The sequence below is a fragment of the Corvus hawaiiensis genome, chromosome 1, assembly GCF_020740725.1.
Source record: "Corvus hawaiiensis isolate bCorHaw1 chromosome 1, bCorHaw1.pri.cur, whole genome shotgun sequence".
Classification (NCBI taxonomy): domain Eukaryota; kingdom Metazoa; phylum Chordata; class Aves; order Passeriformes; family Corvidae; genus Corvus; species Corvus hawaiiensis.
The window spans coordinates 57,793,678-57,819,724 of NC_063213.1; the positions used below are offsets into that span (position 1 = coordinate 57,793,678).

Below are 26,047 nucleotides of genomic sequence, written 5' to 3' on the forward strand. Positions count from 1 at the left end.
AAGATGTTAAAAGAGTTTATTTTAGGAATGTGGACAAAAAATAACACAAACACCTTCAATACTGTACATTTGTTTAACAGATAATAAACAGCAAGAGAGCTGATTTAAAGTGTACAGAATAAATGGGAATGTACAATTAGACTGGGGGCACAGAGGAGCTCTTTGCTTGTCACATACTTGTAAGCTACTAAAAGTGCTCAAGGAAACACCTCTATGAAAAGAAAGACGGGAAGTAAATCACATTACGGAAATATCAAAAGAACAATAAAAGCTTAAAAAAATACTGCCTTCTTACTGTATTGGGTCTGGCAGGGACTGAGGTAACTTTCTTCACAGCAGCCCTTACAGTGCTGCTTTGCTTTGGATTTGTGGCAGGAACAGTGCTGGTAACACACCAGTGCTTTGGTTTTTGCTGAGCATTGCTTGCACAGCATCAAGGTTTCATTTTTCCCCCACTCTACCTGCTCCAGCAAGTAGGCCAGGGATGAGCAAGAAGCTGGGAGAGGACACGGTTGGGACAGCTGGCCAAAATTGACCCAAACTGACCCTACTGCAGGCTCACCAAGAAAAACGGAGGGGAGGCTGGGCAGAGGTCTGCTTCTGGGAGGTGGCAACTGCCTTTGCAGAGTTTGTTCCCACTACTCTCTCTCACTTACCGCGCCTTTATCTCAACCCTTTGCTGTTCCCATTCCCTCCCGCATCCTCCCAAGGGAGGGAGGAAGCAGCTGGGCAGTGCTTAAGCTGCTGGCCAGGGTCAGCCCTGGTAAACTCCAGAATATGGGCAACTTAATACTTTTTTTCCAATATACATTAAGTTTGCAGAATAAAGTGTTCACACAGGCTGATGTTTCTTAAATTTAGGAACACATAACTATGTTTGTTTCAAGAATGACCTTCTTCCAATTTTGCTAACTGGTTTCTCTTTCACATCAGTGCTATATCCAAAGTACTTATGAACATTCCCACAACTGAATTTAATTATTCAAAGACAAATATGCTCCTGTCAATCCTTACACATTACACTCTTGGAAGATCTTTTTCCAGGCAAAAAACCCTCCACCCACAAGAATGGGCATGATGTATTTTTCATCAACTATTTCTGCTATGTGGAGCTGTGCTTCCATGTTGCTTTTTATTAGATATATATATAATCTCTTTATTTAGGAACATGAGAACACCTGCTTTAAGTGGCAGTTAAGACTGAACTGAAACACATTATTGTGACTATTAACCATCTAAATCAAGTAATAAAATATAGATTTAAGAGCAGGAAAGATAACCAACATAAACTTCAGTAAACATTTATAAAAAATTAGTTCTATACAGGTAGAAGATAGAAACGTGTTATTTCAGAAAGTCTTCAGCTGCTTCTAGTTTTACAACCAGGAAAAAAAAAAACTTTGGAGACAAAAAAAATCAAAAGTGAAAGAACACAAAGGGCAAATGAAAACAGTCTTCCTGGATTCTGGAGTTACAGCTCTTGTGAAAGGTGCTCATTTTCATTCATTCTCAAATCTGCTGTAGGGGTTATCAGAATCCTGAAGAAGACCTGTAAAACCAAATGGGACAATATTTATCATTTTTTTACTACAGAAAAACTTTTGAGTTGCTGACTTCACTAAAATAGGAACTGCATGTAACAAATCCAAAAGGCAATTCTTGTAACAGTTGATCTATTACCTTAATACACAAGTATTACAATAAATTGAAAGTGTTCCTAAGCACTCTTACTTCTCAGACTATAATAATGCATAAGTATTTAATGATTTAGCAGGGAGAGAACATTTGTCTATGAAAAATTACTATGGAAAAAGCATTTCTCATTTGTGAGGTATATTCTAAAAAATGCACTTGTGAGAATCAAGTGGACAAAAACCTAAGCATAGAGATGTCTCAAGAAGAACAGATTCTGAGCGGCCAGTTTATAAATGCAAGTGACTATAAGATCATCATCCTTTTAAAATGTAAGATGCTGCTACTTTGACTTAGTTCTACTTCAGTTATACTCAACCATCTGTCACATTCAGCCACTTACAGCTTTTCTGCAACAGGACAATAACCTCTAAGAAGAAATGAAGATCACTTCTTACATGCACTAAAACCTCCAGGGACCAGAACAAGAGCATCACTTAATCCAAGTTGCAGTATGTTTCCATCACAAAGATTCTTAATGATTTTATACTAGAATACTGTCACAGAAAGCACTGCAAAGCCATCCAATTATGATGAGTGCCTGGATATGCAGAGCATCCTCTGTGAGGGTTAGCCAAGCAATCACGGTTACACACAGTCATTATTTCAGAGAGACTTTTAAACCACACTTAAACCTGAGGTAGGCAGAAGACTGAAAATAAAGGAGTCCTGTAAGAGTCCAGAGGCTGACCTTCTGGTGTGAAAGGAAAGGCCACTATTGCTATCTTTTCTGCCAAGATTTTTATACTGCTGTATGACAAGGACTTCTCTCTAGCTCATTTGTCTAGGCATGGAAACAGAAGACAGTGCAGCTGAGCAACCCCAAATCACAAATGTTCAGATACACAATAGTGAAAAAAAATTTTTTTCTAGTCACTGCCAAACCTTGTAAGAACTCCCCTCAGTCCTTTTCACACCATACCTGCTTTCCATGTGTGCCTGCACAAAGATATTGAACATTCATTGTTTTATCTGAAAGTCAAAACCTAATGGTGCTGTAGGCGGACTACACTTTTTCCTACCTTGTGCAGTTGGTGAGCTTCATTTGAACTGCCAGGTTATTTTAAGATGTCAATCAAGCAGCACAACTGCTCAGTGCTGATTACTGTATCAGTTACTGCAACTAACTACCTGATAGGGAACAGTAAATACTTGGAATAAGAAATAAGTATAAAAAGTCCTATAATCACTCAAATAAACAAGATTACCAGCAGTCAACTCGTAAAATGTTAGTATCAAAGCTAGTCCTCATATATAATGACCCTTACTTGTCCAAGGAGGAAGCCAGTCACATTTATAAAGCTTCAGCCAGGTAACATGACATACAGTCTATTCACCTGATACAGGTGAACAGAGGTATCAGAGGTACTATCCCTTTCTGTAATTGTTTTTGAAAAAATAAAAATTTAAGCATTTGTGTAGTAAGAATATGCTTAGATGCATAATTGTCAAAAATAATTTTTATATTTAAAAATTTTTATATTTTTAAACTTTTAGAAAGTGGTTACTTCTCAAATTTTAATCTTACCTTTCATGCATTTAAACAAAGAGCTGTGATGTCCACTAAGTCTATTCTAGCTGTCAAGTAAGCTAATACACAATAAAAAAAACCCTGTTATCCTTGGCCTGCCATTCAACCTTTAGTGCCTTCAGGTAACATTCCTGCATTAATTTAACCCCAACCCAAAGATAGAAGAAACATGTATTTTACTCCCAGACCATCACCACCTCTTCCTTCCTCCAGACTTGTTAATACTTTGGCAGTTAGGCTATATGGATCCTAGTATGGTTAGCTACCTGAAACACAACTGAGTAGTCCAATCTAAAAAAAAAATTGCAGTACTTCTGTATTTCATCCCTTTGAAATACAAAACACATTTACACAACATTTACAGAAAATCAGCATCAACAGTAGAAATTACCATTATTATTACAATTGCCATTGCATAAACTCCTGGCACTCATAAAGTTCCATTTACAAATAAACGCACCTAACTTCAAAAAGCTTTCCACAAAGTAGCAAGAAGTGGTACCAGATTCCCTGACAAAATGAACATAGCCTGCAGACTTTTCTCTATAGTCTGGCAAGTGCTTATTGCATTTTTTGGTATTTCATTCAGGACACATACTCAACACTTCATAGGTCTGAAAGTAGCACAGTAAAACACTAGATACTGTTCTTTACAGCTTGAACAGCTGAAATGCAATGGAAAAGATTGTCCACATCCAGTAGTGCCAGTTTCAAATTAACCAGAGGATTGTGTAAGAGTCCTGATAAACCTTTCCTATACCATTCTGAGGAGTGAATATACTTTTCTCTTCCCCTACCCCAAAACACTCAGATAAAAGCCATTTTGGAAACTAATTCTCGTATTTCAAGTGAATGTGTCACTTTTACTCCTCACTGCAAATGCCATTCCCACTTTGGGAAGCACTTGCTTTAACTTCACTGAATTATGTTTAGGAGTGAACAGATATAATCACCACCAACCAGGCATTAGTATGCCTAACTTGAAGTACTCTCAACTGCTTCATCACAGAATACTGGAACTAAATGGGCTTTAAGAACTATGGGTCAATCCAGCGCGAACACTATTGGTTCTGACTTCAGAAATCGATCTCCCAGAAAAATGGACTCCAAGAGAAATGGCAAGCCCTCCTTCCAAATGAAGATAACCAGGGGTTACAATACCTGATACACTTTGCTTTCAGCCTTGCTCTTGAAACTCCATCCAGAGTTTAAATTTCTTTTATCCTCAGCATTTTAAGTATGTCATACGATTACATTAAGTAAGAGGAGTGAGACAGCAGCTCATCACTTGCACGAACTCTTTCTGAAGAAGCATCAGGCTCAAGTAAACGGACAAAAACTATTTGGAGAGACATACAAAAAAAAAGGGGCATGACAAAAAGCTTCTGTCAGCTGCTACAGCTGCTCTGCCAGTGCCACTCCAAGGAACTGGCAGCCCATGCTAATGGGGCAGCATGTCTGGTTCAGCTGAAGCTCCTGTCCTGCCTTGAACCAGACAGGAGTTGCCTCTCAACTGTTTCCTGTCTGACATGAGAGCCACTGCCCAAGCTGTCATTTACCCTCAGGGGTTCAGAGAAACCAGATGTTTGTATCTTCAGGAGCCTTGTTTGCAATCAAGTCCATTACATATTACTGGTCAACTTGAATATTGACACACAGGTCACTTAAAAGTTCTTCTATTTATCCTCATTTTGAGGTTAGTATTTGACCTACTTAGCAGTATCTAAGAAACACTCAAAAATTTGGAAGGTATAGTAGTCAAGTATCTTTCATTAGCTTGTATGAAATAATGAGGCATCTTATTAAATATGAAATGACAAAGCAATGGTCAAAAGAAATTAATACCTCTTTCCAGCATATTGATTTATATTGTATACCATCTAACTATGCAGGTCCCCAGGCATTGAGATCTAAATCTCATCATGTATCAACACGGCCCAAAACAAGAATTAACCAGTGAAATACTAACAAGAGACTGTGTATGGCTGAAAAAAACCCCCAACCTAGTTTACTGCATGTTTTCACCCCTTATTAAACTTTTCCTCCTTATTTTTAGCCCCCCCAGACTAACAACTATATTCTTAAAAAACAAACTAAATAGCTTTCAGTGTTTGGCAATGCAAGGTTCTCCTGCCCTGCATTCAGAACACTAAAGAAGGTCAAGACAAAGTATCTACCTTGAACAGAAGAAACATTTACTGTGATAACTATTGAATATAAAAACCAATGTCTCACACAAAATAAACGAGATAGGATTGCATATTAAAATAGCTGATCAAAACCTTTGCAGAACTAAAGCAATGAAATGGCAATCATTTTGCAAAAATTAAATGAAAAAAATCCTGCCACTAATACTAGGCAAAATCCTGAAATAAATAAATAATAAACCAGCTTCTCACTAATGCTATACTGAACACACAATAGAAGCAAATGCAGCAGGAATTAAATTGTAGCTCCTTTGTGTACTACACAAGCTGCAAAGTACTCTGAATTCTACTTTAAATTTTTCCTAAGAGTCAACGTATAATTTGTGTAATCATATTGCATTCATATATGTGAGCAAATGAAAAATACTATCAAATTGTGCAACAAAGAAATAATTGAAAGTATGTACTCCTGGTTGCTAAAGCTCTCTATTGCTTCCAATGCTCCCAAAGGATTGTGGCTAGAGTGACACCTGCAGTGCATTATAAATGTGTAATTACCATTTAAATGGGGTATGGAAAGCTGTGGGATGAAATGGAAAAAGGCATTCCCTTATAGCCAACCAAATACTGAAATTTCAGGCATGATCATCTTAATCTACAGAGTCAGGTTAACAAAGTCATTGTCATTCTGCCACTCATCTATGCCTACTTAACTGAGAATCCTCTCCACAGTGTGTAAGAGTGCAAAATAATCTAGTGCCTCCATAATTATTTCCAGCAATTTTTATTAGATTATGTTTATTATGCTAACATCTGTATTTTCTAGACAGTAAAAAATGTGAACAGAAGATCCAAGTCTACTTTATGTCTCACTGAATTATTCTGACAATTATTTGCCTGCATATTATCAGAATGCAACCTTTATATACAACAGCAATTATATTTCTGGATTTCAAAATTTTTACATACTTTGTATTTCATTTTTCCTCAGTTACATACATCCTTTCAGGATGTGCTATTTGCTTATGTGAGACTTGTATTTTTCTTTAAGACAAAAATTAACCATGAGATTCCAGGCCTCAAATTCATGTATATGATAATATAAATTAATCTTTGCTTAGGCAATACGGCAAACCTGTCAATAAACTTTATACAGAAGTTTGCTAATAAATTTTAAGTTTTATAGTCCAATTGCAATCTTGTGCAGGTAAGCTGCACTGCAAAACATAACTGCACGAAGGAGTATGTCTGACTTCTTACCAGAAGGAAGACTTTCCATTAACCCAATGAACGTACAAACTTGTTTCTCATTAATTCATTGATAGTGGAGGAAAAATGACATGAGCTCTCCAATGACTGTGTGCACAGTACAGCTACAAGCAATACTTGATTTATTGAATGTGATGTATGTATTCCAGAGGCATTGCATTATACAGTTTTCAACTTCGGGAACTCAAGTACTCCAACGAGATCCAGCAAAGCACTCCACAAAGGTCTGAAAGTTAAGCACTGAACAGACAACTGTCTTCAGTAAAATGTAGGGCCATGCAGAGACAAGTGAACTGGTTTCACAAGCAGAACATAACTGAATGCAGCTTTCACATCACCAAACCCCAGTGCAGGGCTCTGATACAGGAACTGTGATACCACACCCAGGACCTGCACCTTGGCTGCATCCAGGAGATGCAAAGGTACATCTGCACTGAGAGCTGCAAGTGATTGTGGGGACACAGCCATTGCCCTAAGTTCTTCACCAGATCTTTCCCAATGATTCAAACTTGCTGAGATTGACTGTGAGGTCTCTTCTAAGGAGAAACAAACACAAAAAAGCCTGCGTTGTTTTATGTTGCACTTGGATTTTGTTTGCTTTTTTTACATCTGGACTATTGCTGTCAACCACGCAAACACTTCTTGAAACTGCATTGTGGTTGAGATATAGGGTTAATTATCCTGTAAAATACCACAGAACAACTTCCATGACTCATGTTTAACAAAAATTACTTCCAGTTTCTACAACATTCTTTCTCCCGAAGCTCAAGCTTCACAGTGTAGTTTTCCTGTGTTACAGCAAAGGATTATTCTTTTACAAACGTTCTCCATGCAGAGAATTCCCTACAGAGTTTGCCCATATCACTTCTGCATCAGGCAAAGGGCAGGCTGCAGATTCATGAAGGCATTCCTAGACTGTGCCAATCAGTTTAACAAGAGGATGAAAATTAGCAGCTTTGACTGACTGTTCAGACCCCTAGAATCACCTTCTCTGACATTAGTGCAATTTGCATAATAAAAAATGCAGCAGAGTTTTAGCAGATCTGTCTCTGAATACGCAGTACTATTAACCCTAGGAACAAATCAAATGAAAAGTGCAAGCACTGACAAGCCTACATAGTAAGAGCCTTCACAGCAGGTCCTATAGTCTTGTGATAGTTCTTCTACAACTGGACCACAGCTCCACTTAAAAACAAAGAAAAAAATATTTTATCCCTACGTGAGGCTGTATCTTCATCCCTTCTTTTTCAAGCTTGATTTAAAAAGCTTGCCATCTACTAGTCAGTCTCTCCTCCTTTAGTAGCCATGACTCCAGTAGCAAAGCTCAAGTAGGTTGATTTATCACATTCAATAACAAAAAAAAAGCCCTCAAACTCACTCCTCTATTTTAGGAACAGACAGAATGAACCACTTATTTTAATCAATGTATTTAAATGCCCATCCCAAGCAAACACCCCATCCAGCACACTGTCTTCTTGCCCAGTTGGACAGTCAGTGCAGGAGAGAACAGGAGTATAATGTGCTGAGATCAGGTGTTCAGGTGTCAGAAGACAGGCACCAGTAGAAAACTGGGCTTGATTACTTGCATCGCTCATAAAGCGGCTTATGTCTGCTGTGAATTTTAACAATAATTAGGGTAAAGGAATCAATTTAGACACAGTATCAAAACAAGATGACACATACCATACTTCTTACGTATTTCATCATGCTTCAGTTTTCTTTCATGTTTCCTGCAAGAAATAAAGGCATCAAAAGAACATTCAGACTCTTCTGAGCTGTAAGCAAACTGTAATTACATCCAAAAAAACCAACAGCACTTTTTACATTAGTATTAGTAATTACACTACAGATTAAAAAAAAAAAAAAAACCACTTAGCAGTTATATAATCTATTTACACTATCTGTGAGTATCTACATACACTGTAAGACTTCCCATAACTTCTCACTGATAATGTGAAAGTAAGATGTATAACAAACAATAAGAAATACTTTTCTATATGAAAGTAATGCATCCACATATATGTTCACATACACACACTAAGGTGTTCATCTATACATAAGAAGCAAGGCACTACACTACACTGGAAGACTCCCTAATGCTTTCCAGCAGGGAGCATAATTGTAAAATTTAGCTGTGCACAGAACATACTTAGGAATACTAATTCAATGTAATAATTCTAAAAAGATAAAAGGTGCTATTTTGCTTAAGATGTAGAGCAAGTGTAAGTGAAAACTACTGCTTTCTAAAATCCAGCATGGCATCTAAGCAGAGAATAAATTAAAATACTGTGCTAAATATAAACTGGTTTTTATGTTTTCTGACCATAAGACAGTTTTCAAGGCTGTATCTAATATTACCAAACTTAAATTATTCACATAAACTAAGTGTCTGATGAGTCAATTTCTCCTTTCCTTCCGCAAAAGTGAAGGGGGGAAAAATGAAAGACATTTAAATGGAAAAAATTCCATCTTTTCTCAGATGGTTTTCCTGTATTACAAAGGAAGGATCTATTTTGCTTAGTTTAAAAACCAAACATAAAAGCTCCTACACAACTACTTCATGAGTATGCTCCAGGATCTATATATTTTGAGGGAAAAACATAGAATTTGGCAAAAAAAAGGTCCTCTAACAAAAATAAAAGAAAAAAATTAAAAATATAGCCTTTGCTACATGCTGTCAAAATTCAACCCAGTTAGACAAGTTGTGACTTTTGCTGGATTCCAATTTGCACGTATTCAGCAGAAAGCTGTTAAGCAGTGACAGCTTAATTCACCAAAGATCCCATCTGCCCTATGCATATTCCACCTACAAACAATTCCTACTGCTAATCAGATCCTGTGGGTCCTCAGAAGCAATTATCCTGCTTCCTACAGAGCTGAAGGGCTGAACTGGCCTTTTCCAGCAACTGCACTTCCAGAAAAGCATTCAGATAAAGCATGATGAGAAAAACCATACAAGACAGACAGACTCAAAACCTTCTACTGTCTCCCAGAGATACCCATGTCCATTACATCTCTTTGCATTATTAAGCCCAGACAGCATAGTAAACAAAGCAACCTGGCCAAAATGCAGGAAGAGGAACTGGAGAGTGAGGGTAATCAAATTCATGTAGAAGAAGAAAGTCAGGATTGAGATACTGAAGAGAACAGAAAAAAGAAGAGACAAATTTACCCATTGAAGGTAACCTGACAACAGGATTTCTGCTTTCTGTGGTACGTAAGAGGAAGATATATGGGGCAAGGGATCTCAGGAAGAGAATAGAGAAATTCTGCTTAAAGCAGCCTTCTGTATAAAGCTAAACCTTTCTACTGTATAGTTCTCACATGACTTCAAACCAGGTTTATTATTGGTGGTACTAAGGGCATTTCTTCATTGTTTTGCATACCCTGTCTGAAGTAATGGAGACTCCTTGCTGCAGTTTCAGCTACTGAAACCTCAGTACTTCAGCAGTCAGTGTGAATTAGTTCCAAATTCAGAAAGCACCTGCTTGAGAAGGGCATGGGGCAAAATCAGGCTGTGTAGGCTCTAAACCTCAGAAAGACTTTAGGATACTTCCCCAGGCTATTCAAAACAAACCACTGAACAGCTAATTAAGTTTGAAGGGTAAAACCACTAATATCAGTGAAACATTCAAACTCTAACAGGCAGCCATGATGGCATCACTTCACCCATGACTAAATCCTTGCTCAGTTAAGTAAGGCTTAGGTACACACAACCCAGAAGAACCAGACACAGCTCTGAACACGCAGTCCCTGCATCAGCCACCCAGAATTACTGTACCACCCACATCTCGCATTAAGATCAGCTCAAGTCACTTCAGTCTTCCAGTTTGGTTCTGTTTCTTAATACTACTGCTATTACTCCATCTTATACATGATAAAGTCTTGGCTTCTCATGCAAGTTGTCCCCACTGCTGTAAACTGAGGAAGTATTTTTCCCAATACTAACAATTCACATAATAATTTTCCATACTTGGTTCTTCACAAATAAACTGCCATCCTTTCTTTCCGTGGCCTGTCTCCTTGTTCTCCCTTATCAGTACACTACCAAATTATACTTGGCACTGGATCTCATTGCTTAGCTTTTGTTTATAAACAAAATTAAAATAAATAATGATTTATAAATTATATAAATCTAACATATAAATATACCATGTATTGGAAGTTGTAAATAATTTAGTGTATAGAAAACTCTTCACTACTCAATGCTATGTTTAAAAATGATTTTTCATGTTAGAGATGACGAAGTCAAATAAAGGACTAAAGCTATGCAATAAGATACCTGTTTTAAGTAAAAAATTAAACTCCAGACATTATTCTCCTCATGCACCTCACTATAAGTGCAAACTTTAACCACCACCAGTGATTTTCAACCCTCTTAGTAAACTGACAGCTAGTTTCATCCTTGTGTAGACAAGCAGAGAGCCAACATAATTAATTACCCTTACTTTTAATTTTACAGGCATCTTCCAAAGAGACACTTAAGTATCCATAATTAACTGAATTTTAATGCAAACAAATATTAAATTTAAAAAGCAGACTTTTACAGTGTACCTGAAAAGACAGAAAATACCAGGCGCTGCAATCATCTTAAACCTTCCACAAAAAACATTCCATGGAGCAAACTATGGAACTTAGGCCTCCTTACTTTGTTTTTACCATTCACTAATGGAATCATGAAATGAAGTCAGGCTAGTCCTGTTCACCTTCCATTGCCAACTGATATGAACATCTGTATTTGAAGTAGCTGTATCCCACAGGAAAAAAACAACATGTAAGGTGACAAGAAAAAAAGCAACAAAACCAAGACATTGGCACAAGGTCAATGCTGTGCCTATTTTCCTCCCATGATATTTATCTGAACATCTATTCAGCTATTTCCATAAACTATGTGAAAACTTCACAGTAAAAAGGAAGGACTACACAGTACAAGGTAGTGTCTTCCTCTGCAGGTTGCTTGTCCAAAATGGCTTGGTGAGAATATTAATTTGTTCTACAGCCTGCTACTAGCAATGCATCCTCCAAAGGTCTTAGAGGAAGCAAGCAGTGGGCAGCATGAGGTGCTCTGATTGCTGGAAGTGGCTCACTCCTTGTGTTTTCCCATGACCCCCAGCCACACACACAGTATGTGTGCGTGTTCAGACCATGGAAATACCCCAGGGCTGCTGCTAAGCTCTCTCCTGCAATTAAAAAAGTTTCTGTTTTACAGACACGCTCCTGAGACAAGCTGGGAAAGAGGAATGCTGCTCTAAGTAAGGCTGCAGCAATCATTCTGGCAGAGCAGTCTGCTCCCAGTGAACCTTGCTCCTAGGCTAAATTCAAGGTATTAGCTCTGTGTTGCTAATTGCCTGGTGCAACACCACTTGTTCGGTGTGTGCACAGCACACCTTACGCTCCAGAAGCATCAGACTTCCTACAGATTAACTGTACCAAGAATTCAAAGCTGGTACACAAATCACAGTGGAAAGGTTATGGAACACAATCATCCCCTATTACACACCTAGTCAGAAGTCTTTGCTTTATAACAAATGCCGGTAAGTACTGTCTTAACTGAACAAAGAAGCATAATTAAGGATGTACATTTCACCACAAGGCACATGGTTTTGGCATACAAAAAAATGTTGATATTCTCCACTGGAACCCTCCTCTTTAGAAATAAAAGCATTATAGGAGAAACATCACATTCATACTAGCACTCAGCCTACTGTGCTGTGACTAGTTATAATTGGATTAGCAGGTAAAGAATTCCCCCTTTTTTCTGATCCATTGCAAATATTCAACATAACTTATCTGAGAAACTGTGTGTGAACATTTTTCCTAAATTGGACACCTATTTCTTACCCTTCCACGCACATTCAAGTCTGACATTTTCAGGTCACAAATTCAGATGTTTATGAAAACGAAGTTGCATCTGTTCTCTTCTTGGATAATGCTTGTCATTACCTTGCAATGATGAAAGGGCAAGTCCTTCCTACTCTGTCCCCAAATAAATGCTTTCTTTGCTTTTCTCCCAGCCCCAGATTCATTATGTCCTTGCATCCTGTGGATCCCAGCAATCTTATGGATATATGCTGAGACTGTTCACTGAACTTATCCACCAGAATACAAACCTCACAGAATCAAAACCCTCATGGAACTGCGAACAACTTTACGTAAAACAAATTTGGCATAGCACTGGGTTAAGGAATGTTGTGCCTTAGGCATGAAAAAAATTAAGAATGCTCTTTGCATCAGCAACTCTCAGTTACTTTAGAAGCAAAGTGCATTTACACACAATCTAAAGTGATAACTAGTGTCACTATTGCACTTGAGAAACACATTTTCAAACCATTACTTTTGGCTCAACTACACTAGAAGACATCTAATTCTTTTCAGAAAGTTACTTTTATGCTTACAGTTCCTTAAATGACTACAAATGCAGAATATGCACTATTGCAACAGTAAATCTGTGCTGTTAAAATCTGTGCAGAATAAAAATAATCTAAGTTCAAATTTGGAAAGTTTATAAGCTACAGAACTGTATTATACCACTAGTAGAAAATGGAAATAGTTATATAAAACTGCCAGTATGTAATACTTGGAAGAAAAAATAATTACAAACCCAAACACTTATTGTTTGAACTTTGCACTTCATCGTGCTCTGAAAAATTATTTGGTTTACATCCTTATTGTATCCTATTCTAATTCTTTCTATTGCCAGCAAGATTAGGAATTTTGTACAAGGCTAAAGGACACATCAATTTAACCCATTACAACAGGATCTGTTCTACTTCTTAATATCACAGTGCTACTTCAGAGTCAATCACTATCAGATTCAGGGCAAAGCGTTGCTGTGTTTGCTTATATAACCTGGCAGTTCAGAGCAAGTAAACAGATGCATGGAATTCAGATGAGTGATTCTCCCAGCTCCTGCCAGTCAGATACACGAGCAACAGCAGGTACATCTGTAAGATCACCGTTCTGACTCCCATTTTTGTGCCTAGTCAGAAAGATACCTGCCTTGTCTTCCCATGCACGTTTGTATAGAGAAACTTAATGTCTTCATGCAAGAGCTCCCCAAGAGTTCTCATGTGGAAGCATGCCTTGCTCCCTGCCTCCCGCTCTTACTAACAATCAATCTGAGGAGAAAACAGCAGGCGTCAGCAAGGCAGGGAAGATGCCCACCTGTTACTTGGCAGATGAGTCTTTAGAGAAGTGCAAACCTAATTAATTTCCTTGTCAGTGCATGAGGATTCAAACCCACATGCAACAACTCCAAGACTGGCATTCAGTTAGGACACCATTGTCTCGCTGAAGCTGTGAATCTCCAAAATGAAGACCATGAAAGGAAGTATGATTCAAAAGGTACACCTTGCCTGTACCAGACATCACCACCCTATCAATAAAAACTGTTTATCTAAAGAAAAATTTAAAACTCATGAAAAGTCACTGTAAAACTAAGCTATAAAAACCTACCAAACCAAAAACCTATAAAAATCTGAAGGAATGCTGATCTCACTGAGAAACACTATCATGAATGACTCTTGCACTTCTTTTTACACTGTGCTATGCAGCTTTAACAGAAAGGATGGCAATATGAAATTAAGGCTAAAGTGAGATCTGAGCCAAAGTTTTCCACTTCTTGACCAAGACTTTGAATAGGTATCTCACTATCAACTTCTCTACTTTTCCCAGACAAATTTTAAAAGAAGAAAGAAACAATTACCAAATGAATTCAATAAGTGGGTCTCACCTCTGAATCCCAGCTCACTTAGACATTAACTCATGGCAGAGGCAGACATCGATCCAGGAGAGAGTGGACACATTCCTTCTGTTTGATCCTGATTGGCACAGAGCACTCATGGTACCTGCCACACTGAGCATCAACTTGTTGGCTCTCTGTCCACTTACAGCAACACAGCTCCTAATCAGGTTCATCACTCTCATAATAAAGCCCTGTTCTGTAAAAACCTGACAGCGTCATGCCTAACTTCACATGCCTCTTTGTTCAGTACTCCACTTACTTCTCAGAAAAGCAAAATGCTCCTACATCACCAGGAAATGTATAGCTATATATCAAGCTGTCAAGACTTACCTCTGAAGAGACTGTAGTCTTCGTTCCTCTCTCTTCCTAGCTAGCTGCTCCTCTTCATCATCTAGTCTGCTAGAAAAATAAGGAGGGAAGGAAAGCATAAGAGGAAGAAAAAGCCACTTTATTGCTAAGCTATCACTATTTAGTTACTTTACTTATTTTCAAAAAGAATTTATAGTATGACCAGAGATACGACTTCATAGCCATGTAAAATTCCCCAGCTGAGTTAGTATAATCGACAAGTTTGTGTCATTATCCTTTCACATTTTTTAATATACAAATGCTCTTGTCATTGTAGTAATATGCCCTTCAGTCTCCACAGAACTATTTACAGCTTCTCAGGAAGACGATGCAGACTGTTCTAGAAGCAGGATTCCTAACTGCCCTTTTCCTCATGTGTCACACCCCACTTCAGAGTCAGTGTTCTGCACATGCACAGTTAAGTCCATTGTTGCCTCTGGAGGAAGACTGATGGTTCATAAGCCTTTGATGCCAGAACAATTTATCTTTCCAAAAAGCATTACTAACCAATCTCAAGCTGCCCCCAGGGAAGCAGTCTGTTCTGGAATGAGCAAGAATTTACCTGAGTATCAGCTGTGTGATTCTGGGAAATGCTGAACCTACACAGTACATCTGAGCCGTGCATGTGCAGATATGCTCTACTGAATGCTCTGTCGCAGTTTAGCTCTGTGACCTGCCTTGGAGAAAGCTCAGCTTCACTTAACCATTACATAGACTGCGTAAGACTTGCAGGACTCTAAAGCCAATGTCAAACAATTTTTCTGTTAGTTTTTCCCTGACAGAATTTATGATGACTCTTTGGGATTAGTAATGGACAACTGCCATGCTTGCCCAAGTGCTCATCATCTTCCAAAAGTGAATACAGTTCTCGAGGTGTCTGAGATGTAGATTTACAATATTAATACACCTGAACAGTTGCATTACCACACATCTGCAGCCACCAATATCTAAGTTAAGCAAGAGTGACATCCAGTGGTTAATTACAGCATGTCAAACGCTTTAATACACAAAAGTCAGACACATTCAGCTCTGGAAATATGAATTCAATTCTTTCATGTGCTCAGACAGTCCACATATCTCTCTGAACATTTTAGTCATTTCAGTACAAGCCAGTACTTCAGAATTCATACAATGTTTCACAAACAAATTTTTTAGTTCCAGTTTTTTCCACCTAAAGAATTAGAAGAATCTTGGGGGAGCAGGAAACACATGCAACAGGTCACTTTTATTTTAAAACAACGTTGGACCCTTTTGGAAAACTAATCAATTCTGCACAGCAGCATGTCCAGCAAGACTAGAAGCTCCCATTTTTGGGCACCCTCCTGTAAAACTGCTTTACTGGAGACCCCACTGTCTTATAACTATGCAATAATCTTCACAACTGGTGCTGCAAAATATGAAAACTTCAAATAAATAAAATGCTGCTGTATGATTCAGAAAATACATTTCTTCCCTGTAATTAAAGGCCATTAAGTACCTTCTGATTTCTGGATACTTTGAATTAATTGAATTTTTCTTCCAAATTCAGAAAGTTTGAGATTATACGAATAAAAACATGGTTGATAACTGAAGTTCCTGAGAGTCTATTCAGTATAATTTCATGAATAACAGCTGTTCATGAAACTGTCTCAAGTACGTGGAACCAGACTCTCAAAAGACCAAAAACACAGGATAAAAATAAAAACCTTGCACCAATATTCCTGGAATTCCTGTGGCAGGATGGACATGGGTGAGCCAAGTACATTACTGATGTGGGGGTTAATGCACCTAAGTATTCTCTGTGTTCAAGGAAAAGGTAAGTGCTGGCTTCTCAAACCCTGAAACACCACAGCTTAAGAATGCCCAAAAGAAACACTGATACTTCTGCAAAACAAGGTGCAAAACACCTCAGATCTCAGATAATACATCTAAAGAGTCAGTAAAACACATCTAGTACTACATTTGCACAACCTTTCCTTCCTCCTATTCATGAAAAAAGAAAGTTTATTTTGTAGAAAATGAGTCCCCAAAAATAAGGGAGACGAGAGCAAAAGAATTCCTGCTGAGAATCAGTGGGCTTAAAGCCAATAATGTACCAGGCTTCAGTGTAATAACACATTCTGAATCCTCCTCAAATAAGCTGGACCCCAAATTGACAAGACCTTTAAATCCTCTAAGGGTCATAAGATTAAGCTTGACACCTTTGGAGTCTTGGCATAAGATGACTCTCAACTAACCCTCTATTTTTAGAATTAGATGTTACAGTACTGATTGACAACTTAGCTACTAAAACTGAAGTCTGGCACAAATATCTCTTTTCACAGGATTCAAGCTTTATTTGCTGACATGTCAGCCACAGGGGCCTACTCAGTTGTTCCGCAGAGGATGTGGCAGATCTTATGTAAGATCTAAACCTCTTCTTTACATCAAGGCTTATCAGCACAGGGCTAAAGAGTACTCATTTTTGCACTAGGGCAGATCTGGTATACCAATCTACCAACAGAACAGGTACGTGCTTCTTCCTCAGGGAACAGAGAAAGGAATGAGATGTTATTTACAATTATTTTCACATTTCATTAAAGCCACACATGTACTGTATTCCTCTGGCTTTAAGGTCAGCACTAAACTTACGTAAGTTATGTACAGTTACATAAGTTCTTTTAAAAAAAATAAAAAACAACCCTCAAACAAGAACAATGAGTCAAAGGTACTTTAAAAGTACAGAAGTCATTTCAGACGAAGAAATAAGGTCCACATTTTATTCACATGAGAAGCACTGAAGGACGAAAAGAACAGAGCTAGCTGAAACTACACTGTCCAGAAAGCTGTAAAACTTGAGTGATAAAGGGTGAAAAGGAAGGAAGGAAGTGTTAACTTGCTTCATGGCAGCATGTTGTGCTGTTCCACTTTACACTGTAGTACTGACATACCTATTTTATCTAGTCATCAACTACTTCCCTCCTTTTAATATTCGCTACTTAGAGAAGCCAGTTTAAAAAAATCTTTTTCAAGTTCTCCAAGATCAAGAACATTTAATTTTTGCAGCATTACTTTCCTTGAAAAGAAGTAAATCATGCTTAGTATCTTAGAGCAAAGAAGTATTACCTTACATTTAGAATAAACTTTTTAAAAACTTTTTGAATTGGCAAAGACAGCTAACTCCTTAGATACTGACTGCTGACAGATCCTAGAGCAACTCTGAAAGATGGATACCAAGTGCTGTACAGGACATTGTTGCTCAGTTATTTGTTACTCACCTGGTCCCTTTTTGCTGTACCGTGAGCTTGCCTTGAAAGAAATTATTTATACCATTATCACAAGAAGCAAGGATTTATTTGGTCATTGAAAGATTTCATGTCCAATGTTAATAAGAAAGTGTAAAATGTAGAAGTATAAAGCAATAGCTTACCTAAAGTAGAATGCATCAGTGCTGTTACCACTAGAAACATCACTTCAGTGGCACTCCAGCATCACTTCCAGTGTCACTAAATATCTCTTCCACCTGTCACTAAATATCTCTTATCTTGTTGTCTTTCTCAAACAAATAAAGCAAAGTGACCAGAACTGCTTCCAAATGAAAATACTCTTAGTATATTGGAGAGTAAAAATTGTAGGTAGATAGGAAAGATAAGGACTCAGTGTTAGTAAAGGAAACAAATAGATGTATTTACCTCCTGGAACGCTTTCTGCAGTAACAGCAGTAACAGCAACAGACTGTTACAGACACCAGAATGAGTCCAGCTACCACAGCTAGGGCAATAATTAAAGCCTCGAAGTTTACTGAAAAACATGAATATATTCAACTTGTTAGACTCCATCAGTAAAATTTATCTTCCTGATAATTCTTCCCCTCCTTCCCAGACATTTTTTCATCCCTATATGCAAAAACCTCCATAGTATTCTGTTCAACTACCCCAGATAAAATGCAGTATACCACATTCAAACATTGCTGTTATGCATAATCTACACTGAACAGACATTAAGTAAAACCACATTTCTCATTCTGTTACTTCCGTACAAGTTACAAACGATTAAATATACTTCATCCAGCAAAGAAAAAAAATTCGTTTTAAACAAAATTTAATTTTTTAAAAGGTATACTACTTAACTGAAGCAAAGAAGATTTTTTTAACCTATTAAAGTGCAGGAAAAGACTTGTCAGTTGTCAGGCTGCATATGTGTCATCAGTACCGATTTCATCTGGTTACTATTCATGAAAACACCCAAAACAATTAAGCTACACTGTTCTTCGTCACTTCACTCTGGTTAATAATCTGTCAACACATCTTATTAATATAAAATTGTAACTGGAACAGTCATTTGTTTTTGACTTTGAAAGCTGCAATATTCACTTTCATTTTCAGCAATGGTGAACAACATTATTTTCTTAATTTTATTTACTCAAAGGAAGAAAACACCATCACCACCACCTTCACAAGTTAATTAATTTTCCTGCTGTGTCTGTAGGGGACACTCTCAGTAAGACCATATAACCCAAGGCATGTTGCCACCTTTAATTTGTAAAAAATCTATTAAGGAAATGCCTATTTGAGGGGGTTTTCGTTGTTGTTTTGGTTTGGGTTTTTTTTTCCTACTTTTACTTTTTTTTTGCTGAGAATGTGCTCCATTATGAAGTTTTCATTCTGTGTTTAAGCTAGAGTCAATCTAGAAACACAAATGGCACCCAAGCTAGAAGCCATTTCCACAGCAGCAGTAAACTGTCAAGACCACCCTTCGTACTAGTAGAAAACAACATGTGTTTCTCTACTAGGTGTGTTTGAGAGTGTTAAGTTACTTCGTGGCAGCTGATTTGATGCTGTGTTTTGGATTTCTGGCTAAAACATGCTGGTAACACACCAATGTTTTGGTTGTTGTTGAACAGGCTTGAAGGACACCAAAATATTTTCCCACCTCCCCCCCCCCCACCCCCTTCCCTCTGTTCCCCGCAGTGAGCAGGGCTGGACGTACGCAGGAGACTGGGAGAGGTCAGGAGGGGAACAGAACACTTGACCCAAACTGGCCACCATATAATCTCATGGTCAGCAATGAGGTAAAGTAAAAATAAGTGGAGGGAGTAACTGGCTTCCAAGGGGAAAACCAATTCCAATGGGAATTTATTGTTTGGGGACTGGCTGAGCGTCAGTCTGCCTGTGGGGGGGGGGGGGGGAAAAAATATCGCCTTTTTTTCCTCTCCCTCTTTTTCCTTCCCTTTTTAAACCACCTTTATCTCAATCAAGAAGGTTTTTTGCTCTTGTTCCTTTTTCTTCCTCCATCCCACTGTGGCCATGGGAGAGAGGGAGGAAGCAAGCAGCCGTGTGAGTACTTAGCTATTGGCAGGAGTCAACCCTCTACACTTTCAGAACAAACTCTGCTAAACATTTCATAGTAAGAGTCTTTACTATGACTGCAAGCCCAGTTTTCTTAAAAGTGTGCCTTATCACTGCAATTATGTACTTAGTGTACCCTAAAAAACTCCAACAAAAGTCTAAGCATAAATGCCTGTTCTCAGAAAACAAAGCACAAAGTCCTTCTGTAAGAATATAGAATTGATAAAGTTCATCTGTACTGTTTAATCTAGTCACTCTGCAGCAATCATTAAGTGGTAGCGTTCAGAAACTTGCATGTTCCACTTTAACAACACTTTTCTACTTCTGCTACCCTAATTTAGACTACTGCATAATCTCTCTGCACTAAGCACGATAACTTTCTTCAGTCAACAGTCACTGACAGTGCATCCCCACTTGATTTTGTCCTTTAGCCTGCTGGTGTCCATGAACAAACACACGGAAAGCAGCAAGCCTTTGCTCTGCTGGACTGAAGCTGTACTCTTGTTTCATTTGAGAAGCTTTCCAATGCCTTAGGTGTTCTCTGCTCCAGTCTAGTCTGAATTTAGATCTGTACACACATTATTGCAAAACCAGCTCCAAATATTTCACCATGATGGCAGCATATGCTCAGTGCTGTATTTTGTAGTAAAACATGAAAGCAAATGGAAATTGAAGAACAATTAAATGATGCAGGATTACAACCTACAGTGGCACCACGCATGTTCCTTTTAAACCTTATCTCCATTGCCTTTGGTACCCATCAATTACACTGTTATTTCAGTTGTTTAAGCAAAAATAGCATTCAAGAATTTCTGTGTGACTCTATTTGTGTGACTGTGGTATTGGTTCACTACTGCCACTGGAATATAGTAAAATAACTGTGGATCTAGACAAATCATCCAACACTTTCAGAAATTTTAAAGAAGGTAAAAATGTTTTAAAGCCATTGGATCAGCATAACTACACTGCCTGTTCACAAAGAAACCTTAAGAATGACTGTTTCTAAGTCCAGAAGATGAGAGATATGGCTCAAAATCACAACCACTGTCTCCTCCCCCCACCCCTCCAAATAAATTATCAGGAAACAGCTCTAGCAAGTGGTAGTCTTACTTCAATCATACTCATAAATAATTCCCTACAGCAAAAGTAAAATTAGTACCTACTCCAGCAAACTCCCCATCGAGCATTTGAGAGAGAACACAATGAAGATGATGGAAGAATACTTCTTACAGGGTAGTCAATACAAGTGTTGTTGGTGTAACACCAAAGGCACTGTGCAAAAGAAACAAGAAAAATCCCAAATTACTAATCTTCAAAAACAGCTAATAATTTAGTGCACCACTCCAAAGACAGATTTCTTACATGAATAAGAGAAATATAAGTACTTTGTATTATAAAGCCTACAGAAGTCCTTGTACAATTTCTCAGTAAAACCTAAACTGAATTGTGAGTAAGAACATTTTGTATTTACAGGTAACACTAGCCTGAAAATATTTGGCAACATACTGCCAAGTAAGAGGTATCCTGCATTCTTGAGGGTAAAATAGCTTTGAGTGTAAAGTTATTGGAATTAACAAGAAGTACAAAATCAGAACGCTGATTGTTCCGAATTTTAAAACATCTCCTATCTTTAAGGAATAAAAATATAATCTTATAATCTTACTTCAGCCTTGTATTTGATTATCAACAGAAGGAAAACAGTAAAGAATCCTTTTAATTCTACAGGAGTTTTTGCTGCAAGGTAATGAACAATACAGCCTCATCCAATCTGTGCTGCAAAGTACATTGAGTACCGTAATTACACACACTTAAATACCTGAATACTTTTAAAGTTTTTATGTATATTATAGTTAAAATAGCAGCACAACATTTCTGCTTTTAAAGTCATCACTAAGTATCAAGCTTAGGTTTTGGTTTTCATTTTTTAAAATAAATATTTATTTAGAAGTTGCTTACTACACAACTCAAACAATGAAATAGTTTTGAATAACAGTAATAGGAATCTTTAATAGAAGAAGAGTTTTTTAGGATTCATTATAAAAAGAGTTCAGACAGGAACTATGCTTTATCTAACAGTACTATCAAGAACATCTCTGTCATACATCCTCAATTACACAAAGCGTGTTATCTTTCTCTTAATGGATTACAAAACATTAAATACAAAGGAAACCATTTGCAGCAGATTCTGCTTTCTTGAAAAGTGTGGATAAAAGAAAAATGTATTAATATTTTGTAGTTGCTAGACTGTACAAGTTAAACATACCCATAAAGACACATCGACAAAAACAACCAAGAAAATAGAATACACTTTGCAAAAACCGTGCCCTTTTAATTAAGGATGTTAGATGAGAATATGCTTCTTTTTGTGGTTCAAATATTTAATAAGAATTAGTAGTTCAAAAACAACAACTAATAGGGGGCATAGTAAAAGTCACTGTTAAACTTTGAATGTAATGTTGATGTGTTTTGAGTAGGAAGCTGGATTAGGTGGCTCATGAGGTCTCTCCTAAGCCGAATTACTGTACACTGTTGGTGACAACTGGGAGCCCAGAAAGGCCAGCTGTATCACTCTGATGGAAACCCCTGCATCTAACTACTGAAAACGTGTCTAGCCCAAAAGGCAATACCTGACACAGCTACTGACTGGAGCAGGTGTTGAAGTACATGAAAATATTTCAATTGACTCATTTCCAATGATAAAACAATCTGACAATACACAATCATCAATACGATTCAATTAATATTTTTCCCTTAAAAAGCCAAAATATGCATAAAACAAGCAGGTAAGTTCAGGTATTTCTCAATCTTCCCGAGTGAAAATGTAATGGAAACTTATATGCAACTTAAAGACTCCTGAAATATTTCTTTTCAGTGACATCTGAAGTTTGAATTTGAAATAATCTCTCACTTCTTCTGCTCTGCAGGGACTAATGCCTTCTGCATGTTTATCACAACCCTTATTGTAGAGCTAAAAAAGTTTTCAGCAAAGAACAGAGAAACAAATTCTAACATTTTAACATCTGCCTTATTGCAATTTCATTGCAAATCTGAACACTCTGCTACCGACAGCGGCCCAGCCTGGCAGTCTTAAGCACACATGGTCTGATGTAGTCAGTGGAGGGACCAGCACACTGAACATCTGCAAAGCACTGACACACTCTGCCTCAGTTACAGGCACTTCTTGGGGCATCTTTACAGAAAGGCGCTTCCAGTTTATTTACATTCATGTCCCAGTTTTCCTAGCACAATACAAGAAAAGCAAGGCATTTTACCTGCCTAAGACTGAGCTTATTAGACGGATGTTTAACTAAGTGCTGCCCCCAAAATGAGGATGAGTCTGGGGTAGCAGCAACACCAACTCACTCAGCTGAGCTATAAAAGCCCTAGGCACACACTGACACTGGAAGCCTGCACTCAGTCTGTCCTCTCCAGACAAAGCACAGGAACACCCCAAGTGACCAAATCAGGGAGCAACCCTGGCAAAAGTGAAAGCACATTGGCATCAGGTGTGACAGAGGGGCAGCAACAAATCAGTTGACTCTATCATTTAAATAAGAAACAAACAGCCAAAGAAAGCCTAACAATTTGATTTCATATTAAGTGGAAATTATTATCAATCAAAAAAGATGTTAAAAATCTTACCGAAACATTTTTGAGACATTCTTCACAGGACTTCTGGGAAAGTGCTGAACATGCTACAAAAGCAAACAAAACCAAAACATACAGAGATTATGTATTTATTTTTATTCCATAAGGTCAAGCATTTATCATAATATTTAACCTTTTCTTTTTTCTAATCCTAGATACAAGCAATAATTTTGACTGAATAATGAAATCTCAGTAATTCCATTTGAGGAGAACTGCAGCAAACAGAGATAAAAAACATTTAAGTTCAATCTTAGACATAGGGAAACAATTCAAGCTTACCTTTAACCTCTGCTTGCTTTCTCTAAGGACAACACAGAAGATATAACCCAAGAGCCTCCCTGTATCTCTGCTGAAGTTCTAGAACTTACACACTTCAATTTAGAGAACATTCCAAATTTTGCAGCTTTGGAAGCCTTGCAAAAGCTGACCCTTGCTTAGGATTTATCCCCCTCCAAAGGCATTAACTTTTTTCTGGGAGAAAAGAGTTTTTAAAAGATAAAGCTCTCCAAATAATATGATTTTAAATAACAATAAAAACCACTTCCAAATATAGGACACAAAGTTAATCTGCAAGAGTTCAATAAGAACTTTAACAGAAGCTTGACAAGCCAAGTGATGCAGACGTACTTAACGTACATTTTCTTTGAATTAAAAAAAAAAAAAGAGACATACTTATTGGTGTTCACATTTACTTTTTTTAGAAGTACTCCATGTTTATCATCTTAAGATAAGTCTTTTTTTATCCATAACTCAGACATAATTTGTTGCCCACAGGACCACGTACATGCCATAGTCTTGACCTAGATGAACTACTTGAAAGATGAGGGGGAATCTCCTTTCCTAGTCTGAATCTGGATTTTTCTTCCAGTGACTGTAGCTCCTATGATAATCTTTTATACCATTTAATGAAACAAGCTTGTCCTTATTTCAGTATATCACAAATACAAGAGGAAAAGATCTCCAAATCAAGAATCCAATTCTAACTTTAATGGAGCATTAGTCACAGGCAGTTCTCAATTTGAGCTAAGTTACTTGCTTGTGAGACAACTATATATTTCAGTATTTTCTTTTCATAATTCAGTATTAAATATTCCTGTTACTAATTCTTAACATTAAATACATTTTATGTACCAGTATATTTATCTTTAATTAATATATTCATATAGAAAACCCCCTTACTAGTTTATCCGGTACCAATTAAATTGTTACAGGTACCAATTAACAGCCTAAGGTAAGGCCCAGGTACCAATTCATAAAAAAACAACATGAGAAGCAGGTTCAGAAAGAGTTCTCAGTTTATACTCAAAAATTTTCAAACGGGATTATTCAACACAGAGTACCACCATGCTTATTATAAAAAAAATACTTCATTACTTTTTCAAAGTCAGATTTAAATCACCCAAACAAACAAGCTTTCTAAATATGAATTACCGAGGCTGAATTTCTTCAAGTTAGTTGTCTCAAAAAGCTGGAGACTCCCTTTTCAAGTATAAACCCTTCCCTAAAGGAAATGAAACATCTCTAACTGGGATCTAGACACACCTGCCAAGGTGCACTTGAGATACCCTAATTTGATGCCAGCCAACCTGACGTGCACCTTTGTGGTCACATCTGTTGGTGGCAACTAAATCTGAGGCCGAGCTTCACCAACTGCCTGCCAGAAGCAGGGAAGAGAGCAATGATTCCAACAGAACAGGGAGGGACGAGCATCTCCGCCAGCTTCTCCTGAGCCACACTCCTCATCATCACCCAGGGTTGAGCAAACCCTGCTTGAGCAAGGGAGGTTGGGCCAGGTGACCACTGTGGTCCCTTCCAATCTGCCCTATCCTGCGGTTCTGTGAATGCTGTCTCCGTGCCGCAAAGCTCCCGACGCCCCCACGGCCCCGCAGGCCGGCAAACCCCAGCGCCACCAGCCCGTCCCTCGGCCGGGAGCGGGCTGTCCCCTCTCGCCCCACGGAAACCAGCCGGCTCCGCGCCGGGGGAGAGCACCACGGCAAGCCCCGAGCTCTCCTGAAGGCGCTTCACTGGACCCTTGCAGGCCTGGGGGCGAGCTTGTGCCCGTGCCCGTGCCCGCTGTCGTGCCCCTGTGCCCAGGGCCGAGCGCGGACCCCGGGCAGGCCCGCCCGGGAAGGCCGCACCCGCGGGACGCACGGGAAGGAAAGGGAGCGACGCCGCGCTGCCCGCCCCTCCTTACCCTGCGCTGGTGCCGGCGGAACCGTGGTGCGAATCTGCTCCAGCCCCGCCACGGCGCGGCCCCACAGCAATGCCAGGCCCTGCAGCCACAGCGGCCACCGCCGCGCCGCCTCCATCGCCGGGACGGCAGCGGACGCGCCCCGCTCCCTCCGGGCACCAGCCCCGCGCA

The 26,047-nt window shown here is 38.5% G+C and overlaps 1 protein-coding gene across 2 annotated transcripts; it reads right to left on the reverse strand.

Annotated features, from left to right (window-relative positions):
- Window positions 1-26,047, reverse strand: LOC125327068 (pituitary tumor-transforming gene 1 protein-interacting protein-like). Of its 2 annotated transcripts, none has more exons than XM_048306001.1 (7): window positions 25,880-26,047; window positions 23,680-23,732; window positions 21,201-21,309; window positions 18,382-18,490; window positions 14,714-14,779; window positions 8,323-8,369; window positions 1-1,549 (listed from the first exon to the last, which is right to left on the reverse strand). In XM_048306001.1, exons 1-7 carry the CDS (start codon window positions 25,992-25,994, stop codon window positions 1,500-1,502), a joined length of 549 nt encoding a protein of 182 aa, XP_048161958.1. In that variant the 5' UTR covers window positions 25,995-26,047; the 3' UTR covers window positions 1-1,499. The 2 variants fall into 2 exon arrangements, with proteins under 2 accessions (XP_048161958.1, XP_048161949.1); XM_048305992.1 differs by having other exon boundaries at window positions 14,714-14,782; window positions 25,880-26,046.

Bases quoted from the DNA above. Each gene is read 5' to 3' on its own strand.
- LOC125327068 (XM_048305992.1), bottom strand. From the start codon at position 25,994: ATGGAGGCGGCGCGGCGGTGGCCGCTGTGGCTGCAGGGCCTGGCATTG. The intron at 21,310-23,679 runs GTAAGATTTTTA...TCTTTTGCACAG, and splicing joins AATGTCTCAAAAATGTTTCG to TGCCTTTGGTGTTACACCAA. The intron at 14,783-18,381 runs GTAAATACATCT...TTATTTTTCTAG, and splicing joins TGCAGAAAGCGTTCCAGGAG to CAGACTAGATGATGAAGAGG.